This window comes from Microcebus murinus, chromosome 3 (assembly GCF_040939455.1).
Source record: "Microcebus murinus isolate Inina chromosome 3, M.murinus_Inina_mat1.0, whole genome shotgun sequence".
Taxonomy (NCBI): Eukaryota; Metazoa; Chordata; class Mammalia; order Primates; family Cheirogaleidae; genus Microcebus; species Microcebus murinus.
Genome location: NC_134106.1, coordinates 23,767,252 through 23,787,066, shown reverse-complemented (window position 1 = coordinate 23,787,066; position 19,815 = coordinate 23,767,252). Strand labels below are relative to the sequence as shown.

At 42.0% G+C, this 19,815-nt stretch overlaps 1 protein-coding gene across 1 annotated transcript in view; it reads left to right on the top strand.

Moving 5' to 3' along the window:
• ALK (ALK receptor tyrosine kinase) overlaps positions 1 to 19,815 on the top strand; it is a 646,976-nt gene that overhangs the window by 328,119 nt on the left and 299,042 nt on the right. Inside the window, exon 4 of the mRNA XM_012788333.2 lies at positions 15,596 to 15,797. Within this exon, the coding sequence (XP_012643787.2) occupies positions 15,596 to 15,797 (202 nt within the window). The remainder of the gene's footprint in view (positions 1 to 15,595; positions 15,798 to 19,815) is intronic.

The following is a 19,815-nucleotide window of genomic DNA, read 5'->3' as shown; positions in this document are numbered from 1 at the left end:
GCCATTAGAATTTAAGATACAAGGTACCAGCTGCATCTTCAGGCTCTTGCAATGGGGGTCATTTTACCATCTGCTTCTGGGCTTTAGTTACAGAATTTCTGAATTGAAGTCAATATAAATCATATTCATTGTATCCAAAGCAAAGGGATAGGGGAAGGAGAGAGGGTTGGAGGGTAGTGTGGAGAGTAGACAGTGATTTCCACTTACAGATATGGGCAGGTCAAATACTCACAGATTGGCTATTCCCAGTTCAGAAGAACTGGATTTAAATTTAATCCCCATCCCCCACTAGTGGTGAGATTATCTGGCAGATTTCAGCAGCCTGGCCTGATATCCTCAACCCAAACTCAAATGCCCACAGCAGCCTGAAAGTAAATGAGTGAAGCAGGCCAAAGCTAAGATGATAAATGTTCACTGACCCTCAGCCTCAATAATGGGGACACTAGGGAATTCAGGGATTGTGGGGAACTGGAGGGATATGGCCATCTGAGTGGGTAGCGAATGCTCAAAGCCAGCCAATTATTGCCACCAAAAAACCAGTGTTGCCAGATCTTCCTTCCCTGCCCTGACCCAGAACAGGTGGATGTCTGGATATCCAGGTGATTATTGCTTCCTGACTTTTAAGCATTGAAGACTGATCCAAATTTAAAAGTCAATGCTGGCCGGGCGCGGTGGCTCACGCCTGTAATCCTAGCTCTTTGGGAGGCCGAGGCGGGCAGATTGCTCGAGGTCAGGAGTTCGAAACCAGCCTGAGCAAGAGCGAGACCCCGTCTCTACTATAAATAGAAAGAAATTAATTGGCCAAATAATATATAGAGAAAAAATTAGCCAGGCATGATGGCGCATGCTTGTAGTCCCAGCCACTTGGGAGGCTGAGGCAGAAGGATTGCTTGAGCCCAGGAGTTTGAGGTTGCTGTGAGCTAGGCTGATGCCAACGGCACTCATTCTAGCCTAGGCAATAAAGCGAGACTCTGTCTCAAAAAAAAAAAAAAAAAAAAAAAGTCAATGCTGACCAAGACTTGGGCCAAATGAAAGCCCATCCATGAACAATCAATGTGCTTTGAAGGGCTGACAATGTGCAAGCTCTATTCTAAACCTTCTTCTCCCAGCTTGACTATTGCTTTGCAATTTAGATCTCACTTGAAATTTAGGGCTTTTTTTCTCTCCCTAGTAATGGCTAAGGAAGTCCTAAAGAAAGCTTAATTTACAACATAAATTCAGTGACTCTTCATTTAGGTTTTGTTTTTAATGATTTCTATGAATATAATTATGCTTAAAATTTCCAGCCAAAGATCCATAAAGCAAGGATTAACCTTTAAAGTGATTATTATTATCACATATTATTGTATATGTGGAAGTAATACTATGGAAGGCCATTCTAGGACACTCAAGTTCATAAACATAAAAAGGCAAATTAGTAAACTTTATATATAAGATGTGATAGCATAGAATTGTTCAAATTCTTTACATTAAAAACAAAATTAAATGGTAAAGAACAAATGGGATTCATTTCTTTTAGCAAATATTATAGATAAATATTATAGCCTGGTTTTAAGAAGTTCTTACAAATCAATGAGGAATACAGCTCCAGTAGGTAACTGAACAAAAGAAATAAACAGACAATTCACAAAAGAGGAGAAACAACTAATTAAAGAACATATGGGGAAATGATTCAACCTCACTAGTAATTAAAGACATGCAAATTAAAGCAACAAATATAATTCCCAGTTCCCAAATATAATTCCCATTGTCTGCTCCAGTTCAGGCAATGCTGCAATGAAGCAGGTACTGCTATGCGTTACTGATAGACAAAATATAAAGCCTCATTGGTAAGCAATTAGTTAATATAAATCAAGAGTTCAGTTCTATTAAGGAATATTGAGCTCCTTCTCTGTGCTAGGCATTGAGCGTATGCAAATGGCAAAGGCCCACCCCTGCTCTCAAGGAGTGAGCATGTTTCCGGAGGGAGACAGACACAGGTAACTCTGTTATTAGAATGTAAAGGTCAGAAGCATCCACACATGTGACAAATGCAGTAGTGGGACCACAGCTTAGCCTGAAGGATTTGGAAGGTGTCTTGGTCCATTTGTGCTACTACAACAAAAAGACCCAAGACTTGGTAATTTCGAAACAATAGAAACTAATTTCTCATAGTTCTGGAGGCTTCGAAGTCCAAGATAGAGGCATTGGAAGTATCTGGTGAGGGGTGCTCTCTGCTTCAAGAGGGGGCCTTGTGGTATTAAGTACATTCACAATGTTGTACAACTATCACCATGATCCAATTCTAGATCTTTTTCACCTTCCCAGACAAAAGCTCTATAGCCATTAAACAAGAATTCCCCATTAATCTCCTCCCTCAGCCCCTGGAGACCTCTGTTCTACTTGCTGTCTGCATGATTCCACTTTTATGAGGTATCTAAAACAGGCAAATTCATAGAGACAGAAAAGTGTTTTGGAAAATTCCAAAATGTAAAAAGAAAAATATTCTACCACCCAGAGTTACCCATTTAACATTTTGGTGAATCCTCTCACGTGTTTTCATTTTCCATATGCATGTGCATATATTTACTTTATTTTGCTAAATTGAGGTCACACTATCCATGCTGTTTTGTAACTGCTTTTGCCATCTAATGCCACACTGTGAACATCCCAGGTCTTTGTATAGCATAGAGGTTAAGGACGTAAACCCTGAGACAGACTGCCAGGGTTTGTCTTGATTTCACTGCTTATTCGATTACCCGCTGCGGCCTTGAGAAGTCACTTGTTTCCTCATCCGAAGGAAGGAGATGATAATACTAACACCAAACACATGGACTGTTAAGGATTAAATTACATCCTAAATGTGCATGAACACAGTGCCTGGGACTCAATAAAAGAAAGCTGTTATTAATATTTAAGAATCCTCCCAATTCTTCCAGACAATATTTTTAATGGCTTCGTAAAGTACTTTATTGTGTGGATACACCATACCTTGCTTAACTAATCTTCTCTGTTGAACATTTACCATTTCTAAATATTTACTCAAATAATGCTGAAAAACTTTTCCAATGGATATGTATAAATAACTATTTCTTTAAAGCAAATTCTTAGACAAGAAATTGTTGGGCCAAAGAATATGCACAGTTGAAGGTTTTTGATACATGTTCGTAGACATGTACCAAAAGACTATAATAGTCACAGAAGCAGGAAAACAACTTATCAATAATGCCAAAAAATTAGAAACAATGTAATTGTCTAAAGAAATAGATTAAATGTGATTTATTTAGAGTAGTATATAAGTATTTATATTTATTGGAGTAGTATTTATATTTATTTTTATTGTATTTATATTTTATTTTTTTATTTTTATTTATTTTTATTTTATTGTAGTGTTTATATTTATTGGAGTAGTATATAAGTATTTATAAATATGTTTGCAAATCTTACATAAAAACATAGAAAATGCTTGATATAATGTTAAGTGAAAGACCCGATGAAAAAGTAAGTTTAGTGGAATCATAATTTTTTAAAATCCTATGCATGTGTAAGGCCAAAGGAAAAAAATCACAATAGAAAATTTGAGTAGTAGGACTATAGACAAATTTTTCTCTTATCATTTCTTTTCTAAATTGTATTTAAAGAGCACAAACAATGTAACAAAAGAAAAATAATTTCCCTGGGAAAGTATGATTTGTCACTAGATTTGAAGGCTGTTATTGGAATTTAGTCTTTTAGTCTCACATTGCAGGTAGATCTTTAAATAAGCACCCACAATAACATAGTCCAAATTTTAATTTTCTGGTTGAAAATTTTTCAAATACACAGTTACCTTTTCGAGCCTTATCAATATATATTCAAGGACCGTGGAGGTTGGAGATTTCTGCCGTATAGTATTGGAATCAGCAACAAGATCAGACAGCCATTATTTCCCAAAGGAAATGAAGCTAACAAGACTCCAGAGATAACAGCTACATGCTACCTCCCGGAGTCCAGTTGCTTTTGTGAGGGCTAAAATCCAGGGAAAGGCCCCAACTATCCATTCATCTAGTTATCTTCTCATGGCCCTCCTGGGCTCTGGGCCCCTCAGTCTGCCCTACCTTGAGCTGACAAACAAGTTAATGGATATCTCTGACCCTCAGTTTTCTCATCTAAGAAGTGGATATAATAATCATATAACTACCTTATAGGATTGTTGCAAATTCAAAAATGCTAACATAGTGCTCCAGACATAGTAGGCCCTCAATAAATATTAGACATTGTTATTATTATCCTCTAGTTCACTTACTGTTTTTAAAGATAAAAACAACATGGCCTAGGGATCTGTGACTTATAGTTTAGTGGGAAGAGCCATGGATTCGTAGTCAGAGGACCTGGATTGTAGTAATGGTTGAAACACTTACTTGTCTAGTGGCCAAGGGCAAGATACTTAATCCTTAAAGCAATGCTGTTAATAGAAATAAAATTTCAGCCAAAAATGTCATTATGAATTTTTTAGAAACTACATTACAAAAAGTAAAAAGAAACAAGTAAACTTAATTTTAATAATATATTTTATTTAGCCCAATAAATCTAATATTATCATTTGGACATGTATTCAATATAAAAATTATTGATGAAATGTATATATTTTTTTCTGTACTAAATCTTTGAAATCTAGTGTGTATTTTAACTGATAGCCCATTTTTCAATTGAAATCTAGTGTGTATTTTAATTGATAGCCCATTTTTAAATTTTTCATTTTTCAATTTGGAGGCTAAATTTTCATCTGAAATTATTGGTCTATATTTTATAAAATTTATAGTTGAAAAATTAGATTCACATACCCAAGTTGTTCCAAATGTATTTTTCCAACAACTGAATCAAGTGTCAGTTTTTAAATATAAATTAATTAAAATGAAATAAAATACTGAATTCAGTTCCTCAGTTGCATCAACCACATTTCACATACTCACTGGCCATAAGTGGCTAGTGGCTGCCATTATTAGAGACACAGCTACAACTGGGTACAGCATCTATTTCACTGGGTTGTTGTAATATTGTTTGTATGAGATAGTTTTATAAATCATAAAATGCTGTCCAAATAGATTGCTTTTCCTCCCAAAGTCACCCAGCTAAAGAGAGGTGACTCAGGGACCAGGACTAAGCCAGTGTAATTTCCATGTATGGACATTTAAAATTTGAGCTATATTCATCCTGAGTCTGGCTTTCAATTTTTTTTTTAACTGTGATCCACAGTAAGAAATACATTTTACATCACAACATAGGACTCATAAACCTGTGTGTGTGTGTGTGTGTGTGTGTGTGTGTGTGTGTGTTCATATGGATCAGAAGCCATTATTATTTCCCAAAGGAGAGTTACAATGAGGATATTTTAAAATTTCATTTTATTTCTTCCACTGGTCTCCTCCTCCTCCTTCTCCTCCTTTTTTATTTAATGCTGGTCATGACCCACTAAATTGATTTCATGGTCCACTAATGGGTTACAAACCACAATTTGAAAAACACTGATCTTAAGAGTCCAAACTGCCAGGCATTTTAAAAATTGATTTGTTTTTGTGTTGCAAATAATAACCCTTCTGTAGCCACCAGTCAGTTCAAAAGGGAAAAACATCCTCCCTGATTTAAATAAGAAGTATGACATTATTTTAGATAAGATACAAGGAAATAAGTGAGTTACTTGCTTTTCTGTTAAGTAGCAATTTCTTTTTATTAATTCAGCAAATGTTTATTGAAGGAACACTGTAGCTGGCTTTGTTAGGCACTAGTTAGCCTCCCCAAGACAGACAAGATCCCTGTGCTCACAGGGCATCAGCTATAAAACAACAGAAAGCCACTCTGCAGTGACTTAGCCAGAGAAGAATCTTGGGTGTTTTGTGTTTCCCACAACAAGAAAACAAGAGATGGGCAGTTCAGCACCAGTGTAAGATATCCAACAGCACCATTAGTTACTTAACTTATTATTTTTCTATTCCACAATTCATGGTCACAAAACAACTGCCACACCTCCAGGCATTATGTCCATATTCCAGGCAAGAAGAAGAAAGAAGTAGAAAGGGAAAATTTCCCCCAGAATCTCTAGTACACAGGGGGTGCCAGATAAAACATAGTATGCCCAGTTAAATGTGAGTTTCAGATGAACAATTTTTTTTAATATAAGCATGTCCCACACAATATTTCACACATATTTGTACTAAAAAAGTGTTCATTGTTTAGGTGAAATTCACATCAAAGTGGGTGTCCTGTATTTTTATTTTCTGAGTTTGGCAACCCTATGAGCACAATTCTGCTTGCATTTCACCAGCCAGAACTATGGCATATGGCTATCTTGGCTGCAAGGAAGGCTGGTTAAATCAAGTCATTTTTAAAATTTCCAGACTCAGTGAAAGAAGAAGGCAAGAGAAGGAAGTTGGTCAGAGAGTTGAGTGAGCCAGCGTATGAAATCTGCTACAGTTCAGTGTTGCTCTGGCCTTTCTTATAGATCATAGTAAGGAATCTGGAGTGTAATCTATGGTTAGTAGGAAGCAAATGAAGAGTTTCAAACAAAGGAATGATGAACTAAATTATGTTTAGGAAGATGGCTCTGGCTGCTGTGTGCAGAATGTATGGCAGGGGTAGGGGTAGGAGGCAGGGTAGACAAGAAGCAGACAGACCGGTTAGAAGTCCATATGTTCTCCAGATGCCCCATGCAGCCCTCTCAAACCCACATGCAAGTGACAGCCAGTGGTGCAGACTCAGCCTGGCCCTGCCTCTTGGCTGCATGGGTTGGCTGTTAATGTTTGCCCATGGTTCATGCTCCTTATTCAGCAGTGGGGGGTCTGAGAGCCATAGTACATGGAACATCCAAGCTTATTATTATGAGGCCTAGAATCTCCTACAAGGAAATGGACAAAAAATTGCTTTTTAAAATATTGAATTAAAAAAATCAATGAAATGCACAGAAAAAGTAATAAAACCTCTACTACCTCTTAGCAAAAAAGTTAAAAAGTAACATGGAAGATTTTTATACCCTGACATCTGAGACTTAAAGCAAAAATTGAGCAATCTGATTTTAGAGCTAAGAACCAATAGAAAAGGGAAAACTTGATTTTATGCTTCTCTCTCTCCAAGGGGCTCTGTCCCACTGAGGCATCCTGCTCCTCTAACTCCATCCCTCCCTTAGTCCTCCTCCAGCAGGTGCTTTTGTCTCTCCTTTGACCATTTCTCATTGAATTAAATCAATTGTTTCATTTTCATTTGGTTCTCTTTTCTCCTTCTTGTCAGATCAAGTGCTTTTCTATTTTCCTTGAGGATTACCAAAATGAGCTCTTAGGGGAAAAAAGGTTTCTCAGCACTTTAGCTTCTGTTTTCTTCTATTTATTTGCTTTGCCTTTTATTATCTTTTTCTGCTGACACTCCAGGACATACATGCAGAATGTAGAGATTATTGGCTTTGTCCCTTTTTCCTAAATGGAATCTGTTGATTTAAAAAAAAAAACCTCTGTGTCTTCCCTAAAAAAGATTTATTCCTTTTAACAGATCAGAGATCTAAAAAGGGATATAGAAAAACATACTCCCATATATACACACAGACATATACATCCACATGTACATGTATGTGTGTGTAGGTATGTGTAGCCATCTATACATAGATACATACAAATACACATATTTTACTATGCACATACACACGTTGCATAATTGCATCTTATTTTTAGGGAAATTTTGCCTCAATTAACTTGGATCTGAGAAGTTATTTTGTATTTTTGGTTTGTAGAGTTTCACTAAATGTGCAAATGTACTATTTCTAGGCTACAACTGAACTCATTACGTTAAGATTAATAATACTATCCAGAAAAATCAACTCCCTCTACCACCCTTCCCTCCCTTGATGAACACACTTGGTTTTTCTAATCATTTGATCTCAAAAACTAGTACCATTTCTCTCCAAAGTGTTTCCAAATGAAGGTACAGAAAAGCAATACATTTCAGTCTTGGTGGTGGAGGGTAGCAGAGCTGATTCTAAATATGTGACATCAAGACGGGGAGACAGAACAAATGCACAGGAGCCAGGTCCTCCCACAGCTCCGCTGCCTGCTGCAGAAGCCAGGCCTATCCCTTCACCCTCCTGGACTGAGTTTCCTCACCTGCAGGGGAAAGGGGTTGGACCAAGTGATTTTCAAGAGCCTCTAGATCTTTGCAGTTCTGTATGTCTGCTATCCACTATTCTGCAAAGCATGCTGATGAGGACAATCCCATGTACTCCTTCCTCTAAATTTCAAAATTCTGCTCCAAAACCTAACACATGAGTTGAGGCTACATAGGGTGGCAGAATTTGAATTTTAAAAGTAAACAATAAGGAGGGGACTCTTTCAGTGGTTCTAATTTGCTTTGGCAGATTCATAAGACCTCATGGACAGCCATTGTAGTGCCACCCTAAGCCCCATGAGTGATTTCAAAAGGAGGACCTATCTGTCTGGGTTCCACCTGCCCAGGCTTTAAACTGTGACCTCTGAGGGTAGTGAGAAGAGCTTGAGACCAGCTGCTGGCCAGATGCTCAGAGTTGTGAGAGTGCGGAGAAAGGAAAGTGACGTCTAGTGGCAACTAGGAGCCAAACTGCAGCCCATTTGAATGAAACGTCTCTGTAGATTCCTTCCTCCCTCCCTACTGGACAGGGAGTCTGAAAACCTTGCTTCTCATCCCAGATCCATCACTAATGTGCTGTGCGACCTTGGGCAAGTCCTGAACTTCTTTGCTTCTTGGTTTTCTCTCCCATACAACAAGCAATTGAGCTACGTGACAGCCATGTTGATTTCTAGCTATGACATTCTCAAAGTCAGATATGGAATGTAACATTTTTAAGTCTCCTCAGGTAGAGAGACCAGTGCAGTAAGTCAGAGAAGCCTTCCCAAAAGCGTGACTGTGCTGCAAGGAGCTTAGGTCTTGATGAGGGGACAGCTTGAAAGTCAGACAGAGAAGATGTGACAGAAGATATAGATACAGATGCACCTACAGATGCTGCTGCAGATATAGATCTAGATGGTTATTGGGTAGAGATATCTTATTTTGCCTCTGCTTTACCTTGTTTTTTCTTTTCCCATGATTTTTCCTTTCTTACTTTCTACAAATGGTCTTTGCAGCAGAAATAGATTAAAGGAGGGTTTCCAAAGCATGTTCCATGGAACATTATACACTATGACAAGAGAGTTCTGTGCACAAAGGAGTTTGGGAAACACTTCATTTTATATTTCACCATTGGAGAGTTACAACTCTTACTGTCATATTAAGGTCCTAAGAAAGAGCCTGTTTACTTTTGTTGAGCCCAGGAATCTTCAAACACATTTGCTCACAGAGCTTTCTTATAATACCTCTGATCACCTGTGGGGCTGGTGTTCCATGGAAGGTGCCCTGGGGCTGGCACAGAGCATCCCCTGATGCTGCATCTAGGGCCGCAAGTCTGGGTGAGGCCTGTGTGCATCACGCTGCGCATCATCCATCCCAATTCCTTAGTTCTCACCTCATGTGAGTGGCATCATGATAGACTAAATGAGTAATAGCCTGTAATAATGATTTAATAGTTTATTGCACTACGGACAATTAGCCAATGGTGCCAGGATCATGTTTGATTGACTGAGATGGAAATCCGTCCATCCATGCATTTGTTTATTCATGTTCTCACTCAAAGAATATGATTAAGAGGACTTTGGCTGAGAAAGGCGAATCACACACACATTTGTCTCCTTCTCTGCTGAGATGCCACTAAAATTATGTCCCAGGAATATGTACATAGGAATAAATTCGGAATAGCAAGCAGCAGAAGGGGAGGCATGAGTAGGTCCTAGAGGACAGGGGGAAGGCTTGGAAGCTGTGGGTGGAGGAAATACAGGGCCTCAGCCTGGGACATGCAAAAGGCATTCAGGTGTCCTGGGAACACAGGCGAGAGGTCACCTGGAAAGAAGGATGAGTGTCAGGAGAAAGAATGAGGATTTCTCCGTGGTTAACCCAGGTGGCCTTCACCCCCTTTTCAATCCCATTTTTCTAGAGCAAAAGGTAATAGGATGCTTAACCAGAGGGGAAAGAAAAAGGAAGCCTTTCTCTAAAAATTCAAGTGGAGTGAAGGATTGAGGGCTGCCAGTAGGATGTTCATGCCCAGGTGATGTGCCCTTTCTGTGGGTGTTGGGGGGTGAGCACCTGCAAAACGGCCTGTCCCTGCCCCTTACCACCATGCAAATGGTGCCCCAAGAACAAGTGCCATCTGTGAACATAGAGTTCCCATGAGCTTCCCTGGTCTCTCCTGTGTGAATAAGCAAACAACATCCAACATAGGAATAACGAGCTGCACGAAAAAGAAAGATTCATACCTAGGTACACTGCAAAATGCCACAGATGAGTTTTTAAATAGATCCATACCTGGATACACTGAATTAAATTTGCAGAAATTTAGGGTTAAAGAGAGATCCTAAAAGTTTCCAAAAATAAAAAGCAGATCAACTATAAAGAAATTACAAATAAAACCAGCAGCAGACTTCTCCTCAATAAAATGATACTAGAAAACACTAAAGCTAGCCCTTCAAATTCCTGAGGCAAAATTTCTAATCCAGAAACCATAGCCAGAAAAGCTATTAATCAAAGGTAAAAGATGAAATAAAAATATTTCATATATTCAAAGATTCATAGAGAAACGTCTCCCTGAGGAAGTTTTCTGAGGATGGTGGGACTAACACAAAGTCCCGATGAAAAGAAATTCCAGAATAATCCTTATACAGAAGACCCAGAAAGCAACTGGTACAAATTTAAAAAAGAAGTCAGTGTCTTCAAGAAAAAGGGACTGATTTCTCTAGGAGCCTATAGGAGTGTCAGTGATATGGTGAAGAAGGCAAATATAAAGTAAATATAAAAGAAAAACAAAAATTTCTGCCAAAACAAATGACATGAGAAAATCCTGATTCAAATATAAGGCAAATTGTGCCACAATTTTGACAAATGACAATGCAAAAAGCAAGGGTCAGGGAAAGGAGAGAAGAGGGGGAGAGAAAGGGTGGGGGGTCAGAAAGAGAGAGAATTCATTTGGTCCTGATTCTCAAAACATTCTCCTTGGAATGGGATGTATTAATATTACTGGATCTATAGAGAAGATTATAAATATAACCCTATTCCTTGCAGTGAAAAAATATATATCCATCAGTATAAAAGGTCTGTTTATTGATTGTCAACATTTAGCATCAACCTGTAAACAAAACCCTGTAAAACCCTTTTTTACAACCTGTAAAAAAGACTTAATCATTCTTACACAACCTTGACAAGGCACAGTTAAGTACAGCTGGTCTGGGGGGGGGGTGGATGTGGCAGAAGAAAAGGATGAGGAGAGGCAGGAAAACCACTAGCCTCATTCCACAGTGAGGATATCAAGCGATGCTGTCTGAGGCTTATAGGCAAGTAATAAATGGATCATGCAAAGTTAAAAAGATAAGTAATTAAAAATGGTGACTTTTAAAAATCAAGATTTATAAAAATTAAGAACTGGAAGAGATGTGGTATCATTTTTCTTATTGAACCATCAATGTAAAAAGTCTAGAGTTGCACCCACAAATAACACCATGATCGTAAAATTTAGAATTATGAAGGCAGCTGCCTAAAGAAATTAGAAATCCTTTAAAATGCTTCTTCCAGTGTAGGGGACTTGGTTAGGGGGAACAAGATTTAAAGATAGATTTTAAAAATGTATTATTATTTGATTGTTTGCCATCATTGAGTACCTGCCATGTGTCAAGCATTGTGTTACATAACAGATAGAACTGGTATCAGCCTTATAGTAGTAGCATCTACAAAAACAAATGATGCTAGAACAAGAACCCTTCCTAGGGATGTATTTGTGTAAAATGGGAGAGAGAAAGGCAGAGCAGGGAATCACGGTTTACTTCTCAGGAAAGTTCACAGAATGTTTGCTCAATTGATTGAAACTGTTAGTATATAACCCTCAGAGAGGTGAATTAGGAGAAGAAGAGTTTAGGACTTGGGGGCTTAGAGACTTGACTCAGTTCCTTTAGATTAATAATATTCTAGGCAGGCAGATAGAATTACTGACAGTTTGGAGCTATAAGAATCCTTAGAGATTCTTTCCAACCCTTTCATTGTATAAACAAAGGAAGCTTGGTAGCAGCAGAGCTAGGGCTCAAATTCAGTCCTTCTGATTCCAAGTTTAGTGCTAGATCAAAGTTATTCCAGACTAAGACACCCCTCAAAGCAGGGAAATGACATTTATGACTTGCCTACTAAGTACAGCCACTGTACTACCCACGTGATGCGTGTTATTTAATATAATCTTCCCTACAGCCACAGGAGGTGTGCTATGCCCATATTAAATTTGAGCAAACTAAGATTTTAAAAGTTTAAATAATTTGTCTAAGGCCTATACTATAACTGTGACTATAAGGTCACATATGAAAGAGTCTGTCTGGCCTCCAGGTTCATGATGCTTGGTTGCTGGCCTATAGTTTGAGCTTTGCTGGTTGAGATGAGAGTCACACATCCCCTATGTTGCTGAGCAGAGGTAAAAATAATACCCATTTCATATTTAATCATTGCACACATCAACACGATCCGATGACAGCAGAAGCGTGGTGCCGGCACCGGGTAAGCAGAGCTCTTTGATCCGTGTCTCCACTCCCCACGGCCCCCTGGGCGGAGGTCTGTGTGCTGCCAGGCCGTCCTCCTTAATGAGAAAGGACCCCGGGAGCCTTCGTCTCGCCCCAAGCTGGCCTGAGCAAAATAAACAGGAAACAGAAAAGAGGGAGAGGAGAGATAAATTCTTACTGACTTTAAAAGATTTATACTGACAATATCCCAAGGAGCTTATGAAATGTATTTTTTTCCCTTTTTTTTTTGGTGGAGGAAAGCCGCTGATGAAGAGATAGCTCTCAACTATAGAGTTTCATTGAGAGTGAAAATACTTTAAGCTCAGTGTCTTATTGACAGTCCAGTTGCAGAAAATAAAATTCATACAAACATCATCTCACATATTAGAACTGGGAAAATAATCTGTCTTCCAGTCAGCTCTGAAAGAGTCTCATTACTGAGGTACCGGATTACGGGAATAGAATTTCCATGTGTTGTCACACTCGTGCTGGAGGAGCAGTGACACAGGAAGAGCCCCTGGCCCCAACACCCTAACAGCTTCAGCCTGATTTTTGAGGTTCCCTCTTTCTGAGAAGGAGAGGGGACACCTCCTTCTGTGTGCCCACTTTCTTCCCTTTGGTAGATACAAAAAAATCATGGTTTCTACTCATTGTTCTACCAACTGGAAGACATTAGAGAAAGGTCTCAGACCAGAGCACAGTTACTGCTCTCTTATGTGTAAATTGTCACAGGATATGGGATTGGCGACCATACTCCAAAGAGCCTGAAGCAGGACTCTGCCCCACAGCAAAGTGATTTGACTTTGGGCTGCAAGTTTCCAGAGTCTGTGACATCTACTTAAAATTTACAATTGTCCTTTAATGGGTAGGTCCAGATTGAACCGTTACTGCCAATATTCCCTGGGTAGTATCTCACATATTGATCTGTGGCTGCCTCTGCCACGCTGGCTAGTGGTCCTTTTAGAGGCCAGAGGACCCAGAGGTATGTCTAGGACGCTTACCTGCTCTAGCCAGACACACCCTACCCCGGTACTGGAAATCCCAGCCCATCCCCAACACGTTGCCTTTGCTTACAAGAGTGACATACCAAACACCTTGAACTTGCATTTAGCCACCTCCTTGCCCTAGTGTGGACTGGTAGAGTAGGATGAAGTTGAGTCAATATTTGATCCCACTTTCCCCACCCTACCCGATCAATCCTCCTGAGACATCATTCTGATGGTGTCACTGTCCCGCTCAAAATATCTGGCTCCCTATTATCCACTAAATAAAGTCGGAAATCTTCAGCTAGAAATGCAATGCTGTCTATGGTCTGTTCCCACCCCCTGCCACCCTGGCATTCCTCATTTCCCAGTCTTCTATCTATGTGTCCCACTCTTTAGCCAAACATTTTCTCACTTTATGTCTTTACTTCTCTTCCCCTCAACTTCTGCAAGGTCAGTTCTGCCAATATCTTTGTGTTTTTTTTCCCACTGTAAGAACTAGCTCAAAGGCCGCTTCTTTATGACTCTTTCACCTGAACCTACTGTCTCCTTTCTGGGGCCTCCCAAAGTGTTCTACCTGTATGTGTGTTCTGACTTTATAACCTCTATTTTTACACTTGGCAGACCAGGAGTCCCTTGAAGGCCAGAACTATGTCTGGTTCATGGGCGCTAGAGATACTCATTTCCCTAAGTTCAGACCTGAGGTCTTTGGACAAGTCATTCTGCATCTGTTTCCCCAGTCTGCTTCTCTAGGGAAGCAAGAGGACTGTATTAGGTGATCTTCCTGATTCTAAGTCTTTGGTTCCTTTTCCCAGTGCCCATGACAAGAACATTTCCCTCCCTATAAAATAGGGTAATAATATCGATTATTTCCTGAGGGCTGTAGAGTACTTTACACTGGCCCTTATGCCATGCTGAAACTTCCCAACAAGCACAGAGGGTTCCCATTGCTGTTCCAGCTCGGAAACAGTCTTGTGCTCCCTTCATCATGATTTTAACTGGAAGTCACTTTTACCTGTTTGAAGAATATTGCAAATCTCCAATTCCTGTCACAATACCTTCTCTAAAAATGCCTTGCTTCTAGTAGGAATCCCCCTCTTTCACCACGTTGTTCTTTATCGCAGGCTGCTAGTTCACTTACCTATTTGGTAAACCAGGTTGTCTGTGGAAGACCTTCGAACACCAGGGATAGCTCAAGAAGTCTTAGGGCCCATTAGCTGGTCCCCACTGGGGAAGTTGGGCATTTTGTTGGACTAGGTTTTCACTGCAAAAGGAGGAGCATCTGGTCCAAAACCTCAATGTGGAAGTGCCCCAAATAAAATTAATGCATCAGAGGGAATGCCTGGAACAATAAAATGGTGCTGTGCTTTTACACTGACAGTAATCCCCATGAATGTCAGTCTCTTGTAGGTCATTTGGCCTGTGCTCTTGGAACCCGGGCTGCCTTGCCCCGTAGGGAAACTCTGCCACAGGCACGGCACTAGTGGGAGTGTAGCTGGGATGGTTTATAGGGCTTTCATTGTGGAAACCAGTTGAAAATTCACATGACTCATAGACTCAAGAGCTGAAATGGATCTTAAGAGATTATTGAGTTCGGCCAACCCTTTTCACCCCATTTTGTAAAGTAGGAAACTGAAACCTAGGAATGTTCATGCTTTGTCCAAGATCACTCAAGTAGTAAGCAAAGGAGCAAGAGTCTCTTGAAATACATGTTTTTATTCCTGTTTTATAGATGGAAAGCCTGGGGCTCAAGGACATAGAGCTAGGACACAGGGAACTGAGGTTAGGACCTTGGTCTGCCTGGTTACAGGGCCCTTGTCCCCAGTCACCATCCACATGCATCAGGCCATGCTATTTACAAAGAAAATCTAAGAGAGAAGGAAGAGGGCTGGGTGTGGGAAGAGGAGAGACAGAAAACATCTGTGACTTTGATGCTCTTGGTCTCTAAGTCTGGCCACAGAGCTGCCGCTGGTCCTTTTGCCTGGACACATCTGCAGATGCACTTTTCCTGTCTCTTTCCAGGCTCCTTCCTCCTCCTCAACACCTCAGCAGACTCCAAGCACACCATCCTGAGCCCCTGGATGCGGAGCAGCAGTGAGCGCTGCACGCTGGCCGTCTCCGTGCACAGGCACCTGCAGCCCTCAGGGCGGTACGTCGCCCGGCTGCTGCCCCACAACGAGGCCGGAAGAGAGATCGTCCTGGTGCCCACTCCAGGGAAGCATGGGTAAGTCCTTCCCCATGCCCAGAACTGATTTGATAAAAGGTAATTTAACTTTTGGCTACAAATTTCCAGAGTCTGTGACATCTACTTAAATTCACAATTGTCATGTAATGGGTAGGCCCAGATTGAGCCATTACTGCTAATATTCCCTAGGTAGTATTCAGGTATTGATCTGTGGGTCCCTCTGACCACCTGGCTAGTGGTCCTTCCAGAGGCCAGAGGCCCAGCTGTCAGAGTGGGCATTTAATGAGTGGGTGTTAAAAATATTCATTTCCTAAAGTTCAGACAGAGCCAAGAAGAAAACAGCCCAAGGGAAGTGTCAAAAGGCCAAAATGAAAGTAATTTAATATGCTGGAAACTAGGTTTTACCAGCAGAACTTGGGCAGGAAGGGAAAGGACAAAATATTTTGGCCACACAAGTAGTGCTATGAAAGTATGGAACCCTAGAGCAGAATTAGTCAAGGATACTGCACTAATATCAATTCAATAGAGAGTGGAACAGACCTTTGTCCTAGAACTTCCAAGGTATATGACAGTGGGACCCTCTAAGCTTTCTGGATACACTTGCTCACTCAGAAATCCATCAGGCCTCTGCAACAAGGGTCCCCAACCTTTCGTGAGTTGTGTAATTATCTCATTATATGTTACAATGTAATAATAATAGAAATAAAGTGCACAATAAATGTAATGTGCTTGAATCGTCCCAAAAATCATCCTTCCCCACACCAGTCCATGGAAAAGTTGTCTTCCATGAAAATGATCCCTGGCACTAAAAAGGTTAGGAACCGCTGCTCTCTACAAGTAGTGACAATGGAAAGCAAACGTAAGCTAGGGCATCCCTGTGTCTTCCTTTTTCCCTATTCCATAAGTGTAGGCACTATCCTATGACCCCAGCTTTGAGGTGCCCCAGATCTGATTACATTACAAACAAGGGCGACGATTCCTTCTTCATGACATGTGTGCAGGAGCCAAATGGATGGCTGTGCTTAGACTTAGCTTCTCTCTAAGAAAATACTTTTATAGAGGGGTCCCACTTGAATGATGACTGTTCCCCAACTTCCATACCCCCCAGGTATACAGGGAGAGCCAGTAAAGCTGTGGGGCCTCCTTGGTAATATCTTGAGCGTCTCCTCCCCACTCCCGCTACTAACCCATCTGTATTTAATTGTGCTTGAAAGAACTGCAAGCTGCTGCAATCCCAGCAAGAATGACATCTTGGCATCAGGAAGAATGCTCTCCCCATCCCTCATATTCTATCTTTTTGCCTCTGAAAGCTTCTTTGGGCTGGCTGGGAGGGTCCCAGCCACCAAGGGCCTCTTGTTCTGCTTACCAGATGTCAGGAGTATTGGGTGTCTGGGCTGCCTACTCTTTGGGAGGAGCTGTCCTCTGGCACCATGCCTCCCTCCAGCACAACCTCCCTTTCCAGCGAGGAGCCCGGGAGGGAAGGCCTGCCGTCTGTGATTGGGGCAGTGGCGCCATCCTGTAGGCATTTGCCCAAACTCATGAGCTGCTTATTGTGACTTACGCTCTCAGCACTCCTCCCACCAGGCCTGGTGGAAAGCAGGGAGTGCTGCTCAGGCTGCTGGGGATCTCCCTGAAGGGCAGGCTGAGAATATCCATGAGCGTGGGAGGAAAGGTGCCAGGGGGGTTCAGCACCTCCTGCCTGATGGTGCCTGTTTCCCTTGCATCAGACTCTAGGTCTCTGGGCTCCTAAGCAGCATGGCGAGGAAGCAAGTACACCTTCAGGCATGATTATCCTCAGGGGCATGTAAAGGGTGTTCCCCTCTTTCCTGTGCTCATAGCTACAGAGTGAATCCCCATTTAACAGATGAGAAAACTGAGGCAGAAAGAGGTCATAGGAAGGGACTTGTTCCAAACTGTGCTCCAGGTCTCCCTTCTCTTCGTTTGTGCTCTCAGCAAGAACTAAGGGAAAAGCAGGTGGGCTTGGAAAAGATAAGAGGAAAGGTGAAAGAACCTTGTAAAAGAAACAAACAACAACAACAACAACAAAAACCAAGATGATTTAGATTCTTTGGTCCCTCAAGAGAAATAAGCTGGGGGAAATGCAATGTTCGTGCCACCGGGGCAGTCTTCCCTCCATGGGTGGTGAGGACAGGAGGTATGGGCAGGCCATGACCATGGCCACAGGTCTCAAGGTCCACCCTGCTGGCCTTAAAAGAACTGCAAAGCTGCTGGCAGCTGCACCCTCTTCCCAAGGCGACTCTTCCATCACCAGAAGAGCTGCTCTGCCCTCTAGAGGGAGTGAGGTTAAGCGGGGCAAATCCAGCAACTTGACGGCTTTGCCTGGGACTGTACCTCCCCTACATCTGTTTACAGAGGCTTCATCTTAGGCCGGAGCTTTGTGCACCTCGGGCAGGAAAATGTTCTCCCCCAGCCCTGGCAGAGCCATTGAGCAGTGTGGTGTGAACAGGAGTGATTCCAGATTTAAATTAAAGATGCCTGGGCCAGCCTCCCCTCTCCAAGGAGATCAGTGTGGTGAGGGTGGAAGGTGGCGGCTGAGGAGGCAATCCACAGGTGCCCCACCACCCCGAGGCGCTGGTCCCCTGGGTGCCTCAGCAAGCCGTGAGACGCCAGGCACCTGCCCAGCAAATCCAAGAGCTGTGGGTGTGTGTATAGAGCTAGTGTCTCAGCCTCAGCGTGACTGCCACTGGGGACAGAACAGTTCTTGGGGGGGCCTGTCCTGTGCATTGTACCTGCATCCCAGGCCTCTGCCCACCTACAGGCCAGTTGCCCATTCCCCAGTTGTGACAATCAAAAACGTCTCCAGACTTTGTCAAATGTCCCCTGAGGGGCAAACTCACTCCCATCAAAAACCGCTGAACTAGATGGAACATTTTAAAGCTGGGAGGAAGAACCATGGGATTTACCTGGTTTAGCCTCCTCGATTTACAGGTGTGGGAACTGAAGCCCAGGATGGGAAGGGACTTGCTCCAAATCCCATGATGGGCTCCATTCTTGGTGGGCGAGTGTCACGTCCTGCACTCATGTGTCTGTGCCACTCACAGTATTAGGTCCTGGGTTACAAAGGTATATGAGGCCCAGTCCCTACACTTGAGTAATCATAATTATTGCCCACATTTATTAATATTTAGCACTTCCTAGACCTACTGGCCATTCCACTGCTGTGCACTTTACAGGCATTTTCTTATTGAATATACAACACCACAATGCATCAGGTTATTGTTAATATCACCCATTGTACAGATGAGGAAACTCAGTGAGGTCAAACAACCTGCCCAAGGTCACAGGCTGGACGAGATGGAAAGGGTCTGAACCTGGCCAGCCTGGCTTCAGACTATTTTCATCCTTTGCTGTAAGAGGTCAACTAGGCCGTGGTAGTGCAGCAGAAATGTTTTTATACTGGGAATTGGAAGCCCTGAATTTAAATCCTCTCTCACCATTCCATCAGCAGATCAGTGAGCATATTTTGAATACGCCCCATTTGTTAGGACCCTAGGGGTGCTGGCGTACAAAACAGCCCTCCCCTGGAGACATTCCATGAACGAGCTCTCTGGCTTCAGGCAAATCCCATCCCCCACAAGCCTCAGTTTCCCATCTGTAATTCCATCTGCAGGGCTGTAGCCCTGCCCACATGCTGTTATGGGGTCGATGCGATGAAGGAAGGAAGGGTTTTGCACACTCTGAGAATAACGCCAACACAAGGGTCTGTTGTTTAATATCCTAATCTGCTTTGCTCTGCTCAGAGTTGGGGATCACAAAGGATGGAGATTTGTCTGCTCTCTAATTACTGGGTCATTAGCAGTCTCAAGAATCTTTCAATTTGAGATATTCAGCTGTTTGCCTCATGGAAAGCTCATTCCCGTTCATGTCAGAGATGACCTCATAGCACAGTGCTCAGAGCAGCGGGGGAGTACGGTGATATCCCAGCCATGTCACTGTGATAATGCCAAGCAGGGCTGGCTTGCGGGGCTGGCTCGCTCTCCGAACAGAAGATGGTGGTTTGGGGACCTCTGTTTGGAAAACAGCATTTGTTGTTTGT